Source organism: Alligator mississippiensis, chromosome 1 (genome assembly GCF_030867095.1).
Source record: "Alligator mississippiensis isolate rAllMis1 chromosome 1, rAllMis1, whole genome shotgun sequence".
Lineage (NCBI taxonomy): Eukaryota > Metazoa > Chordata > Crocodylia > Alligatoridae > Alligator > Alligator mississippiensis.
The window spans coordinates 352,506,487-352,530,292 of NC_081824.1; the positions used below are offsets into that span (position 1 = coordinate 352,506,487).

Here is a 23,806-nt window from a genome sequence, read left to right on the forward strand (position 1 = left end):
TTTAACATCTTTAATTTTTCCAATGCCTGATGAAGGGCCTTTGAGCCCGAAAGCTTGTAGAAAATGGGGCGGGGGGCTGTTGTTGCGATTTCCCAGTTGGTCTAATAAAAGGTATCGTTTCTGAACCACGACTTGTAGATTTCTGCATTCCCTTGGCGGGCGGCGGCGCGGAGGACACGAGGCTGGGGCCACCTCGGGCGCTTCTCGCAAGGAGCCGCAGCGGGAAGCGCGCCGGCCCGAGCCGGGCCGGGGCGTGAGCGGGGCGCGGAGGGACCCCGGCCCGGCCCTGAGGGCAGGTGAGGGCTGGCTGGCGGGGGCCCGCTGGGGGGGCGGAACCTCCGACGCGGGTGCGCGCGGCGCGGGGGAAGGCGTTTGGGGCTGCGCGCAGGGGCATTGTGGGCGCTCGCTGCTTTGGGCGGGCCGTGTTAAAATGGCGCCCTAGGTAACGGGCGGCGGCGGGGTGTGAGGTGTTGTGCTTACACGCGTGGGGGCAGTCGCTGGTGCGGCGAGGATGGCGGGGCCGGATCAGAAGTCGCCCAACGTCCTGCTGCAAAACCTCTGCTGTCGCATCCTGGGCAAGAGCGAGGGTAACGGCTGTCCCCCTTCCCCCGCGCGGATCCTGCCACGCTCTGCCTTCGTGAGCCGGACAAGCCCCTTGCACCGTGGGGAGGGTGGACAGTGCCCCCGGGCAGTGGGCTGAGCTTGCCCGTGACCCTGGGCCCTTGCGGGGGTGGCCGGGCCTTGTTGGAGGCTCTGCCCTGCCGGGAGGGTGAGAGAGGGCGGTAGCACAGCACAGGTGCGGGTCCCCCCTGCACAAGCCGGGCCTGCAGGGTTCTCTTGCTCCTGCTACGTGCAGGCAGCCGGGTGGGCCCAGGGCAGAGTGGGAAGTGTTTGTTTGTTTTTTGCCTGGGGAAGGCCCTGCCCTGCTTTTCTCTCCTACCGTGTGCAGGGGTAGGCTGGGTACCCCCTTGCACACACCTGCCCTTGGCTGGCTCCTGCAGGGGAAGGGCACTTGCCAGCTCTGGGGCAGCTCTGCACTGCCTTCAGGCTCTGAGCAGCAGCAGAATGAAACCAGCCGCCAGGTTCCACCCGGTGGGTGCCCTGGGCGAGGCTGCTGGGCTGTTAATAAGTTGTCTGTGACTGGAGATGCTTTGTCCATCTTTCCTCCTCCCTCCTGCCTTTGCCTGGGGGACTTCAGCCAAAATCACTTGTTTGCTGCCGGGGTGGTACCCTGATGATACAACCTTACCTGAGCGGAGAGGAATCTGCGTGCACCCATCTCAACAGATAGGATGTTTGCTGTATTACCTCCCCTGTGTTTCTGGAGGCATCATTCTTCCTAGGTTTGTTATATGAGATCCTGACCTGCTCTGGTTGACTTCTTCGTTAGCTTGCTCTGACTAAAGGGTGATGCCCAAAGGGTTACGCTCGTTGATAGTTATGTGCGGTCTGAAAGGGGCTTATGCACATACTTGTGCTTGTGTGTGCACTGGTGGCATTTTTTAAGTTGCTGTACTTTCTTTAAGTACTGGGAATGTCAGGTGTCACCTAGCGTAATTTTTGCTTGGAGGGTTTTTGAGAGAAGTCTAGGAGAAGTTTGAATTTTCTCACCTTCGCTGAAGTGTTGAGAATGAGGGATAAAGATGTATTTAAAAACAAACAAACCCCAAAACAAAACATAAGACCAACCCCCTCCCTCTCCCTCTTCACAAAATAAAAATGATCAACAGGTTTTCCTGAAGATTCTGTCCAACTTAAAGGGTCATTTGTAAATCTTTTGAAGCATCATAACTGCCATGCTTCTGGAGTTGCCATGGTGTTTTTCCTAGATGAATGAAACGCATGTTTCTAATTAATGTGTTTGAAAACTAAGAATCCCTCTGAAGATTTTTGTCCAAAAAGTGTTAAGCCCTTATGTGTGAGGTCTTTGTTAGTCAGTTTTACATGTGTCCTTTGCAGGCCAGTTTTCTTCTCCATAGTTCATCTGCAGCAGGATATGAGTAACCACCACTGCTTTCGGTTTGGAGATATTTGGATATCCTTTATGGAAGAATAAGGTCCCAGAACTACATATGTAAATTGCTTATAATTTGATTAAAATAAAGTTGATATTTCAGTTGATAACAGTATGTTTCCTAAATATAAACTGGATATTGCATATCATTTATGCAATAAACTTTTCTATTTAGAGCTGATTCTGAAAATAGCATTTGAAATTTTAAGGCAATGGCAATATGAAGTTCTAAGTGCCGTTGCGTCTGTTTTCAGAGCTGTTGCTCTGTGGCACTCTGTGTTTAGATTTTTACTTTCCCAGCTAAATCCTTGAATGTGTGTATGTTGGTTTGTGTGCTTTATTTTTAAGAACACTTCTAGTCTGAGCACTTTTAGCTTACTGCTGTGGAGGAGGCACAACATAATTCCCTTTTACCAATTAAAATGGAAAAGAAGGGAAGTATTTCAGTCGAGGTTGAAGTCCTGGGAACAGGGTTGGGTTGTATTGCCAAATTCTGAAGTTTGTCAGAGAATAAAAAGGATGGTCTCTTCTCTTTACTTTTCAAAATTGATACTAGTATTTTGGAAATGTTGGTCACAGTTCCACCACCCCTCCTCCCCCAGGCACCCTAGCTCTATTTTCTGTTTGTTGGTCTCAGCCTTTGGGGGAAAATAATCTTTTTTTATTTATTTTTTTTGGTCATTGTTTGTGAATGGGTACACTTAAACCAGGATGCAAGAGTTTTGTAGATGTTGATAGGGTACTTTAATCTTGTGTACATTTATTTCTAGTTAATTATACTGAGGAGGGGAGCTCAGGTTTGCCCCTGCAGCTCCTGACCCCTCAGGAAAGGGCCTATAAGAATGAAGACTTCCAAACAATGGTCTCCCTCAACAAAATGTTGTGGGCACTGTAGCCTTTGGACAACTTTCCATTTAAAAATGGTACTTTTTGCAAATGACAGACCTACTGGAACTCCCTAGAACTGAGGGAAAATGCTCTTTGGGATTTGTGGGGGGGCGGGCGTCGGTTAAGCATTTCTGTTAGCTCTTCCTTATGTGAGACTTGGGAGGCACATGCACCTAAATACAACTAGAAAATAGCCAGGCACAAATCTTTAGCTTGTACCTCAAAACTCTTCAGGTTTTATTTGTTTGGATCAATATTAAACTGAAGCAGATAAAACACTTTAAGCACAGGAAGGGTAGGATATGTGTGCATACTTAAGAGCTGTTTAGATAAGGCTTCTGCACTCATTTAGTAATGTGGACATATTTGTTTGCAAAGCGGATATAGCTAGCTCATGAAAAAGACCCAGATATGATTTGACTATAATGTCAAAGTGCGTCCATAGGAAAATATTGAGTTGTGCCTAATGTGGCAGGGTCAGGTATAATAAGGACCAGTGTCTGGAAGCTGAAGCTAGAGGCATTGGAATTAGGAATTGCACACACATTTTTAGCAGGGTAATTAAGAACTGGCACAAACTATCGAGAGAAGTATTGAATTCTCAATTTCTTGATATATTAAGGTTCTTGAATAAATAACTTGGCCAAATGCAAGCTATTGGGCTAAATATAATTAGAGGTGGACCAATGCATCGGTCCGATATCGGATCAGTACCAATATTAGGAAAATTGGCTGTATTGGAAATCGGTCTAGTGCGGCCGATTAATTTGGCTAATAAATGCTCGTTCATGTGCACAGTTACAGTGCAGCATGCAGGAAGTGAGGAATAGCTGTGTGCAGCTGGGAAGCCTGTTGTAGTGGAAGGGTTGTGTGGAGGCAGGGTGTGGAGCGTGCCCCCCCCCCCCCCCAAGTGAGGGAGAGGGCAGGGGCTGCCCAGCTGGGGTGGGGCATGGGACAGAGCTGTGGCTTATGGCAGAGGGGCCCTGTGCCCCTCGATCTGTGTGGGGTGGGCAGGCTGCAGCTGGGGCTGCACCGGGCTCTTCTTGATGGGGGCTGGGCTCGGGGTGGGGGCTATGGAGGGGGCTGCAGCCATCCCAGATTTCGCTGTAGCCCTGCTCCCAGCGCCGCTGCTGCTGTGTGCCTGGCACAGTCCCAGCTCAACACCCTGCCTCCACATATGCACTGGGAGAAGCCGGGGCTGTGCTGGGTGTGTGATGGCAGTGGCACTGGGAGCGGGGCTACAGTGGAATTTGGGGTGGCTGCAGCCCCCTCCATAACCTCTGCCCTGAGTCCAGCCCCTACAGAGAAGAGTTGGGGCTGCAGCCTGCCTGCCCTGCCCCACCCCTCGCCGATTGGGGGGGGGGGGGGGGGGACACATACATCCTTCTCATTCCTCGCATTCTTGCCCTACAAAGAGCCATGGCTCTGTCCCGCGGCTGCCCGCCCCCCCCCCGGCTGGGCATCACCCGCCCCTGCCCTCTCCCTCACCATGGGGGGTGTTGATCTGCCTCCCCACTATGCCCCTTCCCCCCCACTCCTCATCCACCGCATGGACTTACCAGCTGGATGCAGCTGTATCAGAAATCTGATTGGTGTCAGCCGATATGCCTTCTTAAATATCAGTATCGACCTAAAAAATCTCTATAGATGCACCCCTAAATATAATGGTTATTGGTTGAAATGTAATAGCTTGTGATAAACAGGATGTTGGACTAGATCACTGGTTAGAGTGGCAACCTTTTGTCAGATATGCCACTCTCTGCTGCTTTTCTTTCTGACTGCTTTGTGGTTCCCGGCTGATCTCCTGGTCTGCCTTCTGCTTCCTGCCCTGTTGGTTGCTGTGCTACCTGTTCTGTCCTTGATCTGCTTCCTGCCATTCACAGAGGCTGCCCATGCCCCTGGGGTTGCTCAGGCCGCAGGTTGACCACCCCTGGTCTAGATGATGTACTGGCCTTTTCTGATTTGTGATTCCATTTGTGTTCCAGAAGGTTTGTTAGACGTTCTTGTATTTCTTTTCAGTGTTTGCCTCTTACTTTGCTCTTCTTAAACCTAGACAAGTCCTAACAGGAATGAAGATGCAGTTTATACATTGATATCTGTCTACAGGGGCAGCACTAGGATAATGTGGCATACAAGTACCTTCATTCTAATCTCACAACTTCAGAACTTTAAGAAGTTTGCTGGGTTTGATTGTTTTCTGGTGCTTTTTTATTTATTTATTTATTTTTTTTTAAGTCCTTAAATTTTCCTGTTGTTTTTTTATTATAAGAAGTGTGTGGAATTTCTGGGGAAAAGCCCCCTGTAATTAGTTTGTGTGGATTTTTTTTGTTCTTTGGTTTATGGTGAAGGAGGCTGAGAGCAGATAGATCTCTGGATGCTGTCAGTGTTGGAATCTTTTGACTATTCCTTAAATGGTTGAAGATTTAGCCTATACAGTCCAGTCGGTTATCAGACTTGAATTTCCCAGTGTAATGCACCATCACAAGAATGCTGAACCATTGTGGAGAGGGGAGGGAACAACATTCCAGTGTAGGCTTCCACCCCCCTCCCCCCAAAAAAAACCCAAACAAACCAAAAAACAAACCAACAAAACACAAAAAAGGCCACATTATTCCTGATCTGAGGACAGAAAAGTCGGTACGTACTTGCCACACTGATATCTTTCCAGAAAGGTTTGTATTGGTCATCAGTTTTGAGGATTCTTGATGTGTAACCTAATGAACAGTAAGGCAATTTTATGTCAGCTTGGTTTTAAATCCTCTTGGGTCTTACAAGTTAAGTTTGCTAGGTGCCAGGTCATTTTTCTGTTTCACTTTTACACAACACTAGGGCATTTATGTTTCTGGAGATCTTGCCTTTTTCAGATTAAATTTGAAATCAAGCCATAGGCTACCTATGGCCATTGCAGATCTGTGACCATTCTGATTTAGGAGACTTGGTTTTAGTGGACAAAAAACGCTTTATGGGATTTGTGCACATTCTGTGTTAAACTTCCTATTGCAGTTTCCATTAGAAAAAAGGTGTCTCTAACATCATCTATGCCTTTGATCTTGGGCACAGTCCTTCAAGATATCCCTTAGATCCATAATATTTCTTGACTTTGACAGGTAGTGAAATACGGATAGATGTAAGTTTGTGAATGCACTGGATGTTCATGCCATCCTTTAGAATTAATAGTGATGGAGAACCTATGATGGCCCAGGAAGGAGTTCCCTATTGGAAATTACATTTATGCATTTCACCCCCCCCACCTCCATTGGTGTTAATAATTTGTTTAATTACCAAATTTACTTGTCCCTTCTCTATAGTCCAGTGACCTTCATTATGTGTAGTGACTGAGTGCTCTGGTATACTTATGGTGCTTAGGCACTGCTTTTTTCTATTGTTAATAAAAATGTTTCTTCATGGTAATCCATTTTCTGTCCAGGTGATTTTGTTGCTAAGTATCCCCCATGGGTTTTTTTTTTCTTCTCTGTCTTAACACTTCAGCACAGTATCCTTCTTTACATCCATCATTTCTCAAGGCACTCCAAGATCTTATTTCACAGACCTCTTAGCACAGATGTTGCTTTCTCTGTGCTCCCACACATGAATAAGTGCCTTTCAAACACTTCTGAGAAGTAGGGAATATCTTTCTGGAGTTTGCAATCAAAGGATATACAAGTAGATAGGCACTAGTATCAATTGACCTTTTCTTATGTTCTATCACCTGATCTTTCAGGTATACATCTGGCCTCCTATTTACTTTTTCAGTCCGTGGCTTTAAGTTTCTTTATGGCAGAAATGCATGTAAGGCTGCTAACAGATGCTTAGTGTAACTAATGTTGTCAGTCGTGTTGTGCTAGGCTGCCAAGCTTGCTTGCTGATGTCACAGATGTTCTAGAGCAGGGGCAGGCAATTATTTTGGCTGGAGGGCTGCTTAATGGGTTTTGGCGAGCTGTTGAGGGCCACAAGGGTAGCTCTGCCCCTTGACAGGTGCCCCGACCCCTGGTTGCCATCATGGGACCAGAAGTTTCTCCCCTTGTCCCCCAGAAGTACTCCTTTTGGGTAGGGAGGGTTGCCATCTTGGAAACAGATAAAACCAAATAATACACTAAAAGTCAAATACCTCCTATAATGTATTTTATTTTATTACAAAAAATATTTTTGTCATGATTTTGTGTGTGTATGTGTATATGTATGTGTATATATATATGAGTGATTGCATAATAACTAAAAAATAAAGTCTTACTTGTGTTTTGTGAGGGAGGGGGTGTGGCTGTGTGTGTGGGGGGGCAATAAGGTATGGTGGGGGTGTGTTTGTGGGGGCAGGGTGTGGGAGGGTGAGGAGGATGTAGGGACCCCCCATATACTCCTCCTCCCCTCCCTCCCCCCCCCATTGTGCACAGCCTCTACATCTGGCGGCAGCAGCAGGCAGCGCGGACTAGGGGTGCTCATGGCCCCCACAGGTGCTGCCACCCAGCGGAGCATGGTTCCAGCCAGTGCTGCACATGGTGTCAAGGAGCGCACCCAGGCTGGCTTGCCTCTATTGCACTGAGCTTCCTGTGTAGCACATGCAGCTCCTGGCACTCGCATGCACCACTGGGAGAAGCCCCACACAGTGGAGCTGGCTCCCTTTGCCGCTCCCTGCCATGCAGATCCTAGGACTCTGCTGGAAATGGAGGGGAACCCTGCCCCCTGCTTCCTGGCGGAGTCCCGGGACCTGCACAGCAGGGAACGGCAAAGGCAGCTGGCTCCACTGTGCCAGGCTTCCCCAGTGATGTGTGGGTGCCAGGAGCTGTACTTGCACTGTGGGAAGCCCCATGCAATAGAGGCAAGTCAGCCTGGCTGCACTTCTTGTCACCATATGCAGCGCTGGGCACCAGTGTCTGCACAGGCCACGAGTACCTGCTGCTACCACTGGTGATTGGGGGGCTGTGCGCCATGGGGGGGAATGTGTGTGTGTGTGGGGGGGGGTCCCCCTCCTTCCTTCTCACCTACATCGTGTCCACCTGAGCTCTGGCTCCCTACATGGGGGCTCCATGGGGCTGGGGCAGGTGGCAGCATGCTCTGTGCTTCTGTCCAGCTGCAACTCCCCTCTGCCCCTATCCCTTCCCCTTCCCTACCTGGTGCCTAGATCAAGCAGAAAGCCGGGGAAGTGGAGCAGGTTCCTTGGCAGCTGCAGCAGTGGAGGCAGCAGCCCCACCTGGAAGCTGTGCGCTGGTTGGGCTGGGCCCTTCTGCCCACAAAGGTGGGAGTGAGGCGTGTGGGCTGGGTGGGGTACAATTAGTTGGTGGGTGCCCATGAGTTGGATGAAATTGCCTGTCAGGCTGAATCTGGCCTGCAGGCCATATTTTGCCCACCCCTGTTCTAGAGGAACATCTATAAATGTGGCAGTAAGCATATTTGGAGGGTAAACCCTTGGAGCTAAACACTAAGCATTTTGCTCTAGGATTGTGTATTAGTGCAAGATATGCTAGTACTGACCTAGCCATCTAACCATCCCTATGGAAATACAGGGCTCTGCTGAATTTTGCCTCCAGATGGATTCTGGATGGTGTTACTTCTGGTTTCTGATTTGCTTGGAGATGTGGAACTACACCCAAGAGACTGGGGAAGAAGCGAGGTGCCAGACTTTGTTCCTGACCAACATGCCAACTGTACCCCCTTCATCAAACCAGATGGCATCAGTGTTGTTTGGATCACGAGGATTATAACATCTGAAATTAATTTATCTGCATCTCTACCAATGTCATCTATGTCATCACTTGGTTATGGTGTCCCTCTGCTGTCTACAGCGGACAGACGAGGTGATCCCCGTGTGGTGGAATGAATGACGTTAACACCAGAAAGACAGACAACTCCATGGCAGAACAGTTTTTACCTCCTTGGACAATCCATCGCTGACCTTAGAGTAGCTTTTGGATAAAAAGCTTTTAAAAATGAAATTGAATGGGAAATTCTAGAACAAGAAATCATCCATTGATTGGATTGTGATTAGTATGGCCTAAACCAAGACTAGATTTTTATTCCATTATCTGTATGGGCTTTTATAAGCCCTATATCCCTCTATAGATTGACTGCTTTTTTTTCTCTTTCCTACCCCCTTGCCTGTCTCATAAGTGCTTCTTCCTTTCTTACCTCTCCCCTCCCCTACCTTTTGTATTCCAGTCAATGCTTTCTGTTTAGCAGCTCTGCTTCCTGCAGTTCCTTCACAGCACCAGTTGAAGCCACTGCTTAAGAAAACTTTCTCTACATCTCTGATTTTATTTAGTCTGTAAAGGTGCAAATCCACCCTGCCTTTTGTCTGCCTCAAAACTAACATGGCTACTCTGCTAGGTAACCAGTGGCCATAAATAACACTGTGGATAAGGTCATAGTGGCTATATCATTTGAATCTGGTATGGTTTATTAGTTTGGTAAATAGGAGAGGTGTTTAAAAATAAATTGGAGAAAGATGAGCCCTTGTCATGCGTTTCCATGAAAGGAAGGAGAATAAAAAGTGAAATTGTGTGGGTATGTCCAAGTAATGCTTCACCGTGTGCTTCCCATACATTATTTTCACTATAGTAGATGAAATTCATACAGCAGTGGCTCTTAACCTCTGCTGGCCTACAGGCAAAAACACTTAGTAAATATGTGGGCAGCATCAAGCTTTTCCATGCCTGTCAGCCTTGATTTTAATGTTTAAATTTCCTGCAGCCACATGCAGTGTTGGGGTGTCTAACAGGCAAACACTTGCTCATGAGCCATGAGTTGAGGACTTCTGATGTATGAAGGATTGACTTAAATTCAGTTTGTGGGGGGGGGAGTAAACGGGTAATAGTTTGTTTGGGCTAAATGTAAGTAGTCTGGTACTGAAATCTAAGTTTAGTTTCATAAGTATCAGCATTCTCTTCTTGTTTCTCTCCCCCCCCCCCTTTGGTATTTTAATAGGATTTTAGCTTAATTATACTCTCTCTGGGCACTTCTAACTTTTTTTTTACAGTTTCTTGTAATTTATCTAACAGCTTGGTTTTTTAATTAAATTAATTGTGAAGTTTGCAAGATCTTCTCTCAGATGAGTTTTCAGCTGTGGTGTAGTTTTAAAAAAAATGAGGAAACTTACAACATTCACCAGAAGTTTGCCCGGTTTTTTTGTATTGGAGTAGCTGAAAAAAGACAGTAATCAAGCAAAGCTGGCAGACTTTTAAAATTTTGTAACTCTCAGTCAACTCTGGTTTTTGGTTAACTGTCTTTCTTAAATATCTGCCTCCTGAAATTTGTTGCTTTCTGTCTAATGGTTAATATGATAACATCTCTTAAGACAGTGTTGTCTTCACCATTCTCTTTGTTGTGATCATTTTAGTTTTCCCTTAGATGGTTTTTTAAGATCTCATTAATGGTCATCTTGAATTTAGCTTCCTTTGCCTTTGTTACAGGGCTACTTAAGTAGGAAGCCTTTACTCTTAGATTATATAGAACTTCATTCCTGCCTGTGATCTTTAGGTGACTATTGAATGTGTAATTGGTGATATGCTCTTTTTGCTATAGTGAGGGAAAAATCCTAGTTGACAATTGCTATAATGTAAATGACACTAACTTGCAAACAGTAGAGTACTTAAGCACAATTGTATCATACTTACGTGATCTTGTATCGAAACCTTTCTGAGAACTTTTATAAATATTGAGTTAGGTCTTACAGCTTGGGTGTGATACAAAACCAGTTATTTCTGTCAGAGGCAGAAAACATCAAAGCAGACTTGTAAAACTGATAAAAAATCATTCCAGGGAATGGATCCACAAGGAAAATAGATTCCAGTTGCTTTTAGCTCAGTGGAGGCTTGCTCAAATAAACCTACTTATTACAATGCAACAGAAACCACCAATGTTAAGGGTTAACATTAAAAAAAAAAGTTAAAAAAAAAGTTTATTTCCAATGTTAAGGAAAGCTTTTCTGTCAGAATCTTTGAGTAGAGAGGGACTGATGTAATCACTGACATTTTTACATACGTAAAATCACTGATGTAAAAATGTCAGTGGTTACAGTCTTTCTCTAATCAAAGATATAAATGTCTTCTCACTTCAGTAATAGAACTTGGTTGACTGCTGGTTTTTTTCATTTTTGAAGGAAATGAATATTCTTATAAATGAAGTTTTTCATTTTTTTTGCCTTAGTATAGTTTATTGGGATTACTTAGCTCTGAAAGCTGGCCAAAATTCAGGCTTTGGAGGCATTTGGCTTGATGTCTTTTATAGTTAGGGATAATCTGTGGACTAATGGCTTGAAGGAGTAAAAATCAGTTAGAACAGTGAGACAGTGAAATAGATTGTGTAGGGAAGTTGTGAACTCTCCATTATGTGGGGGAAGGAGGAGGGGAATAGCTACTCGTTGGGGATAATGTAGGTGTAGCTATGCCTGTTTTACTGTTGGTATTTTCTGTGTTTCTGTAGTTTGCTGGTTGCTGCCTGGGGCTGGGAAGGAATTTGCATTGCCTTATTCCCCCCCCCCCCCCCCCCCTACATTTCAGCATGTCAGAGTTGTGGGTGGTTTTGTGGGGTTTTTTTTTCTAAGCCTTCCTCACAGGCATTGGATGTTGGCTGCAGCCAAGGCTGGGGGATTAGGACTAGGCTGTTCCAGTGCTCCTGCTGGGACTTCAACCCAGTGTTTCCTGGTTAGTCTTGCACCTCTGCCCAGGGTCAGGAAGGAATTTTACCCCATTGTCAGATCGGTATGGATGGTGGTGGTTTTTGCCGCCTTCTGCAGTGGGGGCAGGTGTCGGGGGGGGGGGGGGGGGCTGTAGTTCCCTCTGTCTGAGGTATTTTCAGCATATATTAACAAGCTTTACAGAAGCAGAAAATTTGCTGCCATGGTCCACTTGCTTTTACCTGTGGCAGATTAGGGTGTTATGTCTTGTCAGGGCTGATTTGTGCAGTTTTGCTAAGAGGTTAGACAGTGGTTTTATATAGAATCGTTTGCATATGGATCATCTGGTCTCAGGCAGGGGTTGGATTAGATGACCTACGAATAGGGTGACCATATTATTTTGAAGGAAATCTGGGATGGGGGCAACACATGCCTACCAGCCACACAGGCACTGCAAGGAGAAGCAGGGATCCATCCCAAAGCACTGTGCAAGCTGTGTCTGCAGGGAGTGAGTCGTGTGGGGGCTAAGCCCTAGTGAAGTGCCCAGGACTGCCGGACTGTGCCCAGAAAGCAGCATGCACTGCATTGAATCGTGGGCACTCCGCCTCTCCCCTGCGGTACTAGGGCAGAATGTGGGGCACTTGTGTCAATGTGGTCGGCATCTCAGAGGTGCACAAGCAGGTAAAAAGAAGGGCTGGGGACAGGTAGTATGGGCAGCCAGGTGGAAGCCCCAGGGGGACTGAGTCTGTTGCAGTCCCTGTGGGGGCACAGCCGTCTCAGGCTGTTTGCAGCCCCTCTTGTGGAAGCATGTGCTACCTGCCTGCAGCCCCTTCTTGGGAGGGGAACAAACAACTCTACTTTGACTTGGAAGAACCTGATCCTAATGGTTTGTCCGGGCCCCAGGCTGTTGCAGAGCAGCAGGTTGCCCCTGAGCTATGGAATCTACCCCCTGGAAGGGGCAGGTTGTGCACAGCCTGGGGTAAACAGGGCTGGGGCTGTCCTGGGATGTGCTGCATAGGGATGGGAAGGACTAATTGAGGGCCCCTTTTTAAATCAACAAAAACCCTTTCCAATCATGTGCTGTTGCAAAATGAGACCCTGAATGCAGGAAACAAGAATTTTGTGTCTCAAAGTATAGAACTTTTGTTCCTTTCTCTAGATTAGTGGTTTTTCAACCTGTGGTGTGCAGACCCCAGGGGACTTGCGCTAGGTCTAAGGAGTCTGTGAAAGATGACTGATCAATCAGAAGTATGTGAATACCCACATTTATAATTCAAGGGGTGCACATCTCCATTAAAAAAAAATTAAGGGTCTACAAATGGGGGTGTGTGGAGGTTGAAAACCACTGTTCAAGATGAAAAGCAACAGCTGTGGTCTCTCAGGATGTCATTTTTTGTCTTGGTGTACTTTTTAGAGTTACAGGTAATACCAAGACAGGGGAAAAAACCCCCAAAACATTTATATAAAAGAAGTTTACCAAACTGAGATCTTCTCTTTTCTGTGATTAATGGGGTCATTTGAAAATGTAAAATTATCTAGTCAGTATAATTGCTGCCTTCTTGGTTTTTTTTTCTCCCCTTGGTTTAGTTCTCTCTTTAAAAATATTTTTTTCTTCTTTCATGCTTCTCACAGCCAAGGCCCCCACCCTGCCTTTGTTTAGTTCATGTACACTATGTACAGGCTTCAAAAGTTCCTTAAGGGTGCTGAAGTGCAACACTGAAAACTTAATTAATGCCTCCCAGTACTATGGGGGAGGGGAGGAATGGATGGAAGTTGAAGGACACTATCTGCCAAGCTCTATGGAAGTCCTGCATTCGGACGGAAACACAAAAATCTTCTTAGAGTAAATTTTAGGCAGTTTTAGATTAAAATTTTATAGTTCTTGAATAATTTATTAAATGTAGCAAGCTTTTTATACCATTTAACTTTTTTTAATTTATTTTGGTAAATATTCAACTAATTGACCATTGTGCCACTAATTGTATCTCTGAAAATTTTATATCTAGATATGAAAAATATATATTTAAAATATTGAATACTGTTCAGAACGTTGTAGTTTTTTTGGGTGGGGGGGGGTTCTTCTCCTCTGTCTACTTTCAGTGCTTTTAATCGGAGCACCAAAAACCAAGTAGTGTGGTTATAATTTTACCTTGAGTAGACCAAGTTTGTTATAGAGTGGTTCTTTTATATTTATGGGATGACATGATGCATATGATTGCAGAGGAAACAAATGTGTATTTTCTGTTACTATTTCTTGGGGAAATGATACAAGATTATTGGTTTATTACATAAGCAAATGAATTTTTGAATTATCTGTTAGTAAAAACTTTGTGGGGTATTTTTTTGTTTTTAAAGATTTCTGTGCAATACCTAGCCTGCTTTGTATCTGACATCAGTCAGATATCAAAATCACTCCCAGAAACAATTGTTTGCTATAAGGCTCTAAACGGATGTTGTCCCTGGAGTGGGTTGAGTTGTGCTGTGATGTGTCCTAGCACAGCTGATCTGTTCTTTTTAGGAGATGCTGATGTTGCCTGTTATCATACTGTTGCAGCCCAATTCTGGATATGTATGTCTAACATTGTGGGGGAACAGGGAAAGCCCATCATCTTGTACTTAAATGAGGTTTCCTTTTATGCAAATGTATTGTCTATCATTAAAAGTGCTGCCAAAAACAACATGTGCTCTGTAATGGACATCAGCTATGAAATTGATTAAATGCAGCCAGCAGTCATGTTCTGTGTTGAATACATGACCCATATTGGGTGAACATACTGATGGTGGCCTACCACAAGGATAGGTTAGTGCAGCCCAGTCACAAATGGAGGGGCTAACTAGCACATGAATCATTGCGGGGACGGAGGGGCTGATATCTGGCATACACGCACATACTGAACAATGCTGAGCTGTGGGATTGCCATGTCTTGAAACGCTGTTAACTCTGCTGGGGCCCAGCCCAGTAAACTATATGGTAAATCATGAGCCTTTTTGCTTTGGACTAATACTATACATAGTTTGTACTATATAGAAGTAGATGCCAAAGTGCTACTTAAGTGTGTTTATGAAGTACCTGTGCTAAAATTTGCACTAGTTTCAAAAGAGGTAAAATGCATCAACGCTGGATGAACTGAGTCTATGGGCACCTGTAATCCTTTTCCTATATACCAGCTACTGTAGGTATGTTTATTTTGTAGTCACTGTTTTCAAATTTGCCCCCTCACTTCCACATGCTCAGACAGAGCAGGTTCTGATAGGAAGGAGGGAAGGGCAAGGGGTACAGGGGGAAGTAGTTGGTGGGGGGCAAGGGGACTACCTGACTTTTCTTTCCCCCGCCCAATCCTTGCCCCCTTCCCCAATTTATTTTCTGTGCTGGAGCAGTGGAAAGGGACAAATTCAAGGCAAACCTCCAAGAATTAGATTCAATGCCTGGAAAATTAGAACAAATTTATACATTTTCCATACATAGAATTTTTATTGGGTGTTGTCTTATTTGTGTAAATATGGTAAATGAGCAGTTCCTCTGTTGCAAAGAACTCAAACCACAGCAGGTTTTAACACTATAGATTTCTGTTTGAAATCTCTTGGTTTTATTGTGTTTCCACACCTAACTGTGGCACCCCACAGCATCCTTGAAATGTCTCAAAGCACCTTGCTTTAGAATTATTGTTCTAAAACTTTGCCTTCTCTATATTTAAGATAGAGGTTGTTAGCTGTGTTGTTCTGAAGTTTGGTAGAAGGCATGGCAGGGTGTAATTGCGATTTTACCTTACGGGGAAAAGACAGGGCAGGATGGCACCTTTTAGAGATTAAACTTGTTCAGAAAGGAATAAGCTATCACAGTTGACAGACTAGCATCTGCCGAAGTAGTAGGCTATTGCCTAAGAACTCTTATCCCTTTTTGAATGAGTTAGTTGGCAGGATGGCACCCTGCCCTGCCTTCTACCTGTAGCTAAGGTGCTTTTGCAGTTACAATAAGAAGCTGACTTTTTTTTTTTGTCCCTTTTTAACTTCTTCACTTAGACAATATTTGGTTTGTCTCTGATTTGTCTGGGAATCTGTTTGGAAATTTTTGGATAAATTGAATGCTTTTGAGGTTAAAGATTTTAAAATAACTGAAAATTCTTGCTACTGTCTGTTCCACTGTCTCAATCTGCTCAACCAGATCATGTCTCATCACAGAACTAGAAAAGTAGGTAGGCTCTTTGATTCATGCAGGAGTCAGTTTTCCAGTATACAGAGAACAAAATGTTTCTGGAATTGCCATTTCAGAATTGTTTACAGTTTCTCACTGGCAGTTATTCAGATGGCTTTAAGATGAAGAAAGGAGGTTTGCAGGAAAGGTTGGCTGAACTCTTCCTCTCTTATTTTGAGGAAAGTACCTGAGGAACAGTTTGTCATGTTCAACATACTTTGTATGTAACTTTTTCCCAGGCTTTGTAACAAACAGGAGATGGTCTTGTCTACTTGACCCAAATACTTCTCATTTGAATGAATTGCAGTCAGACAATTTAAGCTACATTTCAAGTACCTAAACAAACAAACAAAAAAGGAAAAATGCAGCACTCTCCTAGCTAGTCTTGAAACTTGCATCTTTCCTAAAAGCAAGAAATTGACTAGATATAGAACGTAAGACTTAGTCATAAAATAATAATCTTTATATTGAATAAGTAGCATGTTGTATTATACCTTTTTTAAATGCGACACAAGTATTCCACTTGTTAATAAACTCAAAATATTTGGAAAAATCAGCACAAGAATCTGAGTCAATAGTCGGATTAGTCCATGCAACAGCAGCTAGTTTGAGCTTGACTTAAATTTAAAAAATGGGTTGTCAGGAGGATATCCCTTATAAGGTAGTTCATTAACTGGATTTCTGTGGCCTTGTAATGACTGCTTCCACGTTGGAACACACCTCTTGCAGAAAATATATGCACATTAGATTTATCTTTAAACTAGCTTTTAATCATTTAGCAGCTGTTTTCTATTTTAAAAACTGGCTTAGCTAATGTTGTTTTTCCTCTTTCAGCTGATGCAGCCCAGCAATTTCAGTATGCAGTGAGAGTCATTGGAAGCAACTTTGCTCCTACTGTTGAAAGAGATGAATTCCTTGTGGCAGAGAAAATCAAGAAAGAACGTACGTCTATCTGTCTTTTTTTTTCATCTATTAAAAGTTATTAAGATTCAAACTCTTAAGAATCAACATGTGCGTTTATTGCACTGTTTCTAAAATATAAAAAATTATACTTTTTTGGGGTGGGAGTGCCAAACCCTTTGGCTTCTATCCACTGTGTTCTGTTTCCTTAAAAACAAAAGGGGTACACTCCCTGCCTAGCCACTCCCAGTCATAAAATCATAGAAAATTAGAGTTGGAAGGACCCTCAGGAGGTCATCTAGTCCAACCCCTTGCTCAAAGCAAGGCTGTCCCCCACTAGATCGTTTCAGCTAGGGCTTTGTCAAGCCGGGCCTTAAAAACCTCCAAGGATGGTGATTCCATCACCTCTCTAGGTAACCTGTGCCAGTGCTTCTTACCACCCTCGATGTGAGTGGGTTTTTTTGTTTTTGTTTGTTTTTTTCCCCAATATCCAGCCTAAACCTCCCTTGCTGCAACTTGAGACCGTTGCTTGTTGTTCTGTCATCTGCCACCACTGAGAGCAGTCTAGCTTCATCCTCTTTGGAACCACCCTTCAGGTAGTTAAAGACTGTTGTCAACCCCTCCCCCCCACCCGCCTTCTCTCCTGCAGACTAAGCAAACCCATTTCCCTCATGCTCTCCTCAGAAGTCATGTGTTCCAGCCCCCAAACCATTTTCATTGCTCTCCGTCGGACTCTCTCCTCTTTATCCGCATCCTTTCTATAGTTGGGGAGCCCAGAACTGGACACAGTACTCCAGATGTGGCCTCACCAGTGCAGAATAGAGGGGAATAATTACTTCCCTTAATCTACTGGCAGCACTTCTACTTATGCAGCCCAGTATGCTGCTAGTTATTTTGGCAACCAGGGCACACTGCTGACTTGTATCTATCTTATTGTTTACTGTAACTCCCAGGTCCTTTTCTGCACAGTTGCTTCTTAGCCGGTCAGTCCCCAGGCTGTAGCGGTGCATGGGATTCTTCTATTCCAAGGCCAGGACTTGTCCTTGCTGAACCTTGTGAGATTCCTTTTGGCCCAGTCCTCCAATTTGTCTAGGCCGCTTTGAATCTTAACCCACCCCTCCAGTGTATCTATTGCACCCCCTAGCTTGGTGTCATCCACAAACTTGCTGATATGTACCAAACATGGAAATATCTGTGTTGTGCCTGAGTGGCACTGGGGCATAGCACTAGAGCAGCTTCACTCCTCGCTTTTGGCCTTGGCTAATATTTTGTGGATTGGGAACTAATAGGTGAGATGTGGTGGAGAACTGTTCCCTAGGAAGTTTGAAAACCACTTCCATAAAGTCACAGAACCCTTTCCATATAACTTCTGTTACTTCTTCAGAAGACTAACACAGAACCAGGTGACTCAGTCTGGCAATGGCAATTCATTGTCTCCTGGCCCACTCTACCATTACTCCTATTCTCTTTGCCAAATCCCTGATGACCTACAGCAGAATCCCTGGGTTCCACGGAACACAGTTTCACAACCTACCGTATAGAACACTGGGAAACAGTGCAGACATCCTGGGAAGTATGGCTACGGTATGGATGCAGCATATCTTCCTTGCAAAGCAAAATACTGTTGCGAAGATTCTTAATTTTATGGCAAAATGTGCAAGCAAATCATGTAAGGGAATAGTCAAATAAATTAGAAACTCCTGCTTATGCTCAATACCTCTGAGGACCTCAGCATTTCTGTTAAAATGGATCCAGATTGACATACATCATAAGATGTGACTTTTCTTGAATATCTAAATTAGAGTTCTTGTTGCCTTTTTCAGAGGACTTGTAGAATTCTTTAGTCAAGTTTCAAGGCTGTTCTTCAGTAGGGCCTTTTTTACATTTAAGGGTTTCTGTATATTTTGGTCAGTTTTGAGTATGTGCATAAGCTACATTACTTGATTGTGTCTGTTTTGATACTACCATGGATTCTCTCCATCCAATTTTTCCCTTCCCCTCATTGTTGTGGTTTGTTTTGTTGTTGTGCTTATGAAAATAAATAGCTGGGTAATCATTGCTACTTTGATTTATTTTATTTCAGAGTTGTAGTGCAGGAAATAACTTTGGGCAAAAAAATCTTAGCAACAGCTTTTAATACTGGCATATAGAACATTTAACAAGGATTGCTTTATTATTTAGATGGCTGTGGCATTTGATTTATATGGCTCTTTTAGAGTAGTCTGGTCTCTTTGAAGATCTCTGAAAGCCTGAATAAATTTGCCTCTGAAGAAAGAATGTTATTTAATAGTGTACAAGATTGAGACCTGAGGTGGTTGTCTTTTGGCGTATTGAGATTCTAGACAAAACAATGCCCTTGAGTGGCTGTGTGAGGCTGAGCAAGTTGCTTCACTTGCCTGTGCCTCAGTCTTCCCACATGTACAATGGGATCAATGATATTTAAATTTTGTAAAGTAGTTTATATCTTGAGAGAGAACACATTTTGAAAACATGGATGTTAAACACATGGTCTGTTGACTTGGTCCAGATTATGGGGCTCTTGGAGGGGCTGGGAATTTGGAGGTAGGGTGAGTGCATATAGAGCCCAATGCAGGATTTCAGGGTACAGCGCTCCATTGGATATGAGTTTCTGTAGTAGTTGGGTGAGGGCTGGCTGCATTAGGCCCCTGACACCCTTAACCCTTGGTCTGGATCCGGCCCAAAAGGGCCCCCATGATCCCTTTCAATCTGAGGGGTCCTGTTTTAAGTGAAAAAAGAATTCATAAAAGGTTTGCCTCCCTTAAACCTGCCCAAATAAATGTGTGTCAAATTCTTCATTGTTGGGTGGAAGGAATAGTTCTATTATGCTTAACAGCAAATGAATACATTTGTCAGTTTTAATTTTTTTTATTTTTGGACAAAACCAGTTTTAAAAACAAAACCAGCCTTTAGGCAGAGCTATGGAGAATATAAAAATGTCAGTGGATACTTAAGACTGGGTCCGTGTAGGTCATGAATGCTAGAATAATTTTTATTGAGCTTCAGTACCTTGGGATCATAATAGGATTTAGTTGGATTTAATGGGATTTATGTCATTGTTTTTCTCTTTGGTTCTAACTGGTACTGACCAAAAATCGTTATTCTCTAGTAACTGCAATGGCTTATATGAAATTCCTCTTTTTGTTCCAATACCGGCACACTTAACGTTCAGGTTAGTCTTAGCAAAAGCCATTTTTAGCAGCCAAGGAATGTGTTGATCTGTAGTGAAATGCCTCAATGTGCTTTCATGTGACGTCTCAGGATGAGTGCTGGAATTTTATTTTCAATTTAGCAAACTTTCTTTTTACAGTTGTCAGACAAAGAAGGGAAGCAGATGCTGCTTTATTTTCAGAGCTCTACAGAAAACTCAGTTCACAGGTACAGTAATAGTGTTTTATAGTCATTTTGCTGTGCAGAAGGAAACTAAAAGCACAGGTACATTACCCTTGTACATAACTTGACATTGCACTGGGTAGCAAACAGTTGGAGTGTGGTTTCGTAAAAATGAATTATTATTACTAATATGTTGCTTCTGGACTTGCTGCTAAATCACTATAATGCAAAAGCAAGAAATTAGCTCGGATGAAAATAAAATTGGAAAAAAATCAACAGTATTTTTTTAGTTTAAGTAAAACTGCCTGAAGGACACTTTATGGGAAGGAAGTAGCTTTGTAAAAATAGAAATGCTTGTTTTAATATGTAAAATTGAAGGATTATCTCACTGCCATTTATTTTAGGATAACGTGTTCTGCAGTGTATTGATTCATTTTTGTTTGGTTGGGTTTTTTTCTTTAAAGTTAAAACAGCCCTCTTGAATTTTAAGCAATCTGAGGTTTTCATGCAGAAGGTTGAGGTTTCTTCTGTCTGTTCTACCCACACACTCATGGGCGCACATGCTGAAGGGTTCCAGCCACAGAAGAGTCCCCTGCCTAATGTGCTTCTCCAGTTCAACCTGGAGGAGTGCATTGTGAGGCAGGTACAGGGCTGGAGGCCTCCCAGAGCCCCAAGAGGATCCAGCCCTGGGAGAATTTTAGTTGATTGACAGGACAGGTTGGGGGACTGTTCTCTAGTGGGAACCCTCTGGGAGCCCTGGGAAAGTTCATGCTGAGGAAGAAGAGCTCTTGCTCTGTGCATGCCTCCATGTCCCCTGGGAGGCATATGTGGGGAGGGGCAGGGGACAGTTCTCTCATGGCTGCAAGGCTGTCTGCACTTGGCCAGCTTTGCAGCCACAGGAAAACTGTTTCCCACTACTCCTTTCCCCTCCTGTGCCTCCTGGTAGAATTAGAGTGGGGGTGGAAGATGCTGTCACAGCTGGAAGGCTGCTGAGGTTTGGGTAGCTTGATAGCTGTGCCATGGCTGCAAGGCTGTCCTGGACTCGGGGAGGTTGTTGTTGAGCCCAGTTCCTGGCCTTCCGCAGCAGGGACAGGGGTCTTAAAGCCTTGGGGACCAGGAACACAACCCAGGAAAGCTGTTTCCTTCCAGTTCACGGTGCCACAGACTTTAAATGCCATATGTGGTGCTAGGTGCTGCACAGCAATTTAAAAGCCAGGAAGCCAGAACAAAGGATCAGAGAAGTTGTCCTCAGACCTGGTTCCCTGTACCTCCAACTTTGAGTCACCTTATGTGCAGCCGATCTGGGCTACACAGGAGTTACTTTTAAAATCTGCGAGCTGCCTTTTGACATCCTGCCCTCGTTGCAGGCAGAGGTGAGAACTAGTTTTCAAGTAATGGGTTCCCCTGAGGGTGGTGGCCCAGAGAGAAGCCCCATAGTGCCCCCTGGCTGGAGAGCTTGCCTGTGTAGCTCTTTAGCCAGGGAGCTGGAGAGCATGTATGCTCCATGTCCCATGCTATTTTTGTACCGATAAGAAATTCTTACCTGTAGACATGGGCATATGTACCTGGCTCTGGATTAATTTTCAACTAATCCTGCTGTGTATTCTTATGTCTTTCGATGTGTAAAATGGCTTGTTTATCCCTACTGACCTCTTCAACGCACCTTTAGTTTCTCTCCAGTGCCCTTTTTCCTTGTCTTTTACTTTTGTATTTAGATTCTTATTCCAATTTTAAATTTCTTTGTTTTATACCATTTCTTTCTGTAAGTCTATTTATAACATTTGATGAAGTAGGCTGTTGTCTACAAAAGCTTATGTCTCTCTGAATGACTGACTTTCTAAGATACTGGTTCTCAACCTTTTTATGTGCAAGATTACCCTTCTGAAAATGTCAACTCTTAATTTTCACTTCGTTTTTGACTACAGAAACATAATACAGTAGTTCTTCTCTTGCAAAGAACTCCAGAATGGCTACAACAGGTCAAAATATTTTTAACGCTTTGGATTCCTTTTTGAAATCTCCAAATTCTGTTCTTGGCACCAGTCTACGAGGTGCCTTGAGATCCTTTTAAAGGTGCCAAGGGGTGCCGCAGAACGTTGGCACTGTTAAGTACGCAAACAAGATTCACAAGCTATAACTTCCTTTCACAACACTATACTTGTGAATCTTGTTTGCATACTTAACAGTGCTAATGTTGTGTGGCACCCCTTGGCACCTTTAAAAGGATCTCAAGGCACCTCACAGGCTGGTGCCAAGAGCTGAATTTGGCTTGGGGACCTGGTGGTTGAGCAGTCCTTATTTTCCATCTGTCAAAGATGGATATGGAAAAAAGAAAACAGGTGGAAAACAATATTCAGTATTTTCACTATTGTTACCTTTTGGTTTTAGTCACATTATGAAAGTTACCTTGTAAAAACCCTAAGAAATCAGGACTTCTTGCATACAGTTGAATTTCTTGTCTTGAGAAGCTTGCATTGGCATTTTGCAGAGGTTAATGCAGAGTTATAAAATCCTGGGTCTGTCCCAAGGTACCCTGTCTTCAAGGCATTAAGGAAATTAATGGTCCAAGTGTCAGGAGCTTAGTAGAGTCCATCTTGTCACTTAGGACAGCATATTAAAAAAGAACCTGAAGGTAATGGTGTGGGCTAGATGTTATTGAGTGAAGTGACCTAGAATGCATTACTTTTGTATTAAGCTGGCAAAGGTACAACTATCTAAGAAGGTGTTTGCTTTTTAGTGTTGTGGAGGGAAGTATATAGTAAGTCTCCTACTCCAGTGTTTAAGGAACAGGTAGAGAAAAGAATCCAAATTGAAAAACTTCTTTCCACAAATTGAAAGAACAACGTATAGGAAAGCAAAATATTGTTGTAACTTTTATTGTCATTTACATTTTTCTTACCAAATACACTTTTGAGCGGAAACCTTTTGAACCTTTCATTCTTACAAATTGAGCTTGCTAGTGCAGTTACCAAGGGCTGAAGATATTACTTTGAACTGTACTATAAATAGGGTCGACTTTGAGTAGCCGGGATTATTTGTTTATTTTGGGATACCCAAAACTTTATGAAAATTTAGCACTATATAATTTTGCTAGCTTACAGACCTGTTTGGTTTGTTTGTTTGTTTGTTTTTTTCAAATTAAGAGAAATTGGCTTTTGAACACTTGAGTCTTTCTGAACAACTCTACAACTAAATCTCTGTATGAAATGGTAGATCAGTAAATTTAGAAGCATTTTAGCTGCCAGTTCCTTTGTGTTTGCCATAAAAATAGACCTGTGTCTAACTATATTAATGTGCAGTCAAATGAAAAAGGGAATTTGTATGTTTGTCTTTTATTTTTTTAAAGCAGAGCTGTCCAACTGGTGGTTAAGTTGTGGCCCCCAGGGCTTCTGCCTGGCCACTGCTTCCACCATTGCAACAGCAGCCAGTCCCTGGGCTCCCCTTCCCTCTTTCATCTTCTGTTTTCTTAACCTTTTCCTGGGGGTGATGCACCATGCCACAATCTGCAGGGAGCTGAGGGTGAGGCTAGGGCTGCATGGGTGCACAGTGCTAGTGGGAGATGGGGAGGAGTTCCTGCATGAGCATGTGGTGCAGGGGGTGTGTGCAGGCTCCTGTGCGGTGCAGCTGGTGGAGGGGTGGATCTGTGTGGTGGGCAGCCCAGAGGCCTGTGGCTTGCCCTGGTACAGCCTGCAGGACAGGAAGCCCCCAGCTGCTTAGAAGTTGAACAGCCCTCCCTTAAAGGATAACTTGGAGTTTATCTGGCTTGGAATTTCATTAGATCACATTACCTCCTGAGATTTTAGAAGGCTGCTGCTGATATGCCTCAATATAGCATCCTGCATCTCCACTTGTTTTT

General features: G+C 43.9%; 1 protein-coding gene across 2 annotated transcripts in view; it reads left to right on the forward strand.

Annotated features, from left to right (window-relative positions):
- Positions 1-411: 411 nt before the first annotated feature.
- The window catches only part of TUBGCP3 (tubulin gamma complex component 3), an 83,241-nt gene continuing 59,846 nt past the window's right edge, over positions 412-23,806 (forward strand). For both annotated transcript variants that reach the window (XM_006258809.4, XM_014600415.3), the window contains exons 1-3: positions 412-587; positions 16,534-16,641; positions 19,928-19,995. In XM_006258809.4, the coding sequence (XP_006258871.1) occupies positions 512-587; positions 16,534-16,641; positions 19,928-19,995 (252 nt within the window). In that variant the 5' untranslated portion in view covers positions 412-511. The remainder of the gene's footprint in view (positions 588-16,533; positions 16,642-19,927; positions 19,996-23,806) is intronic.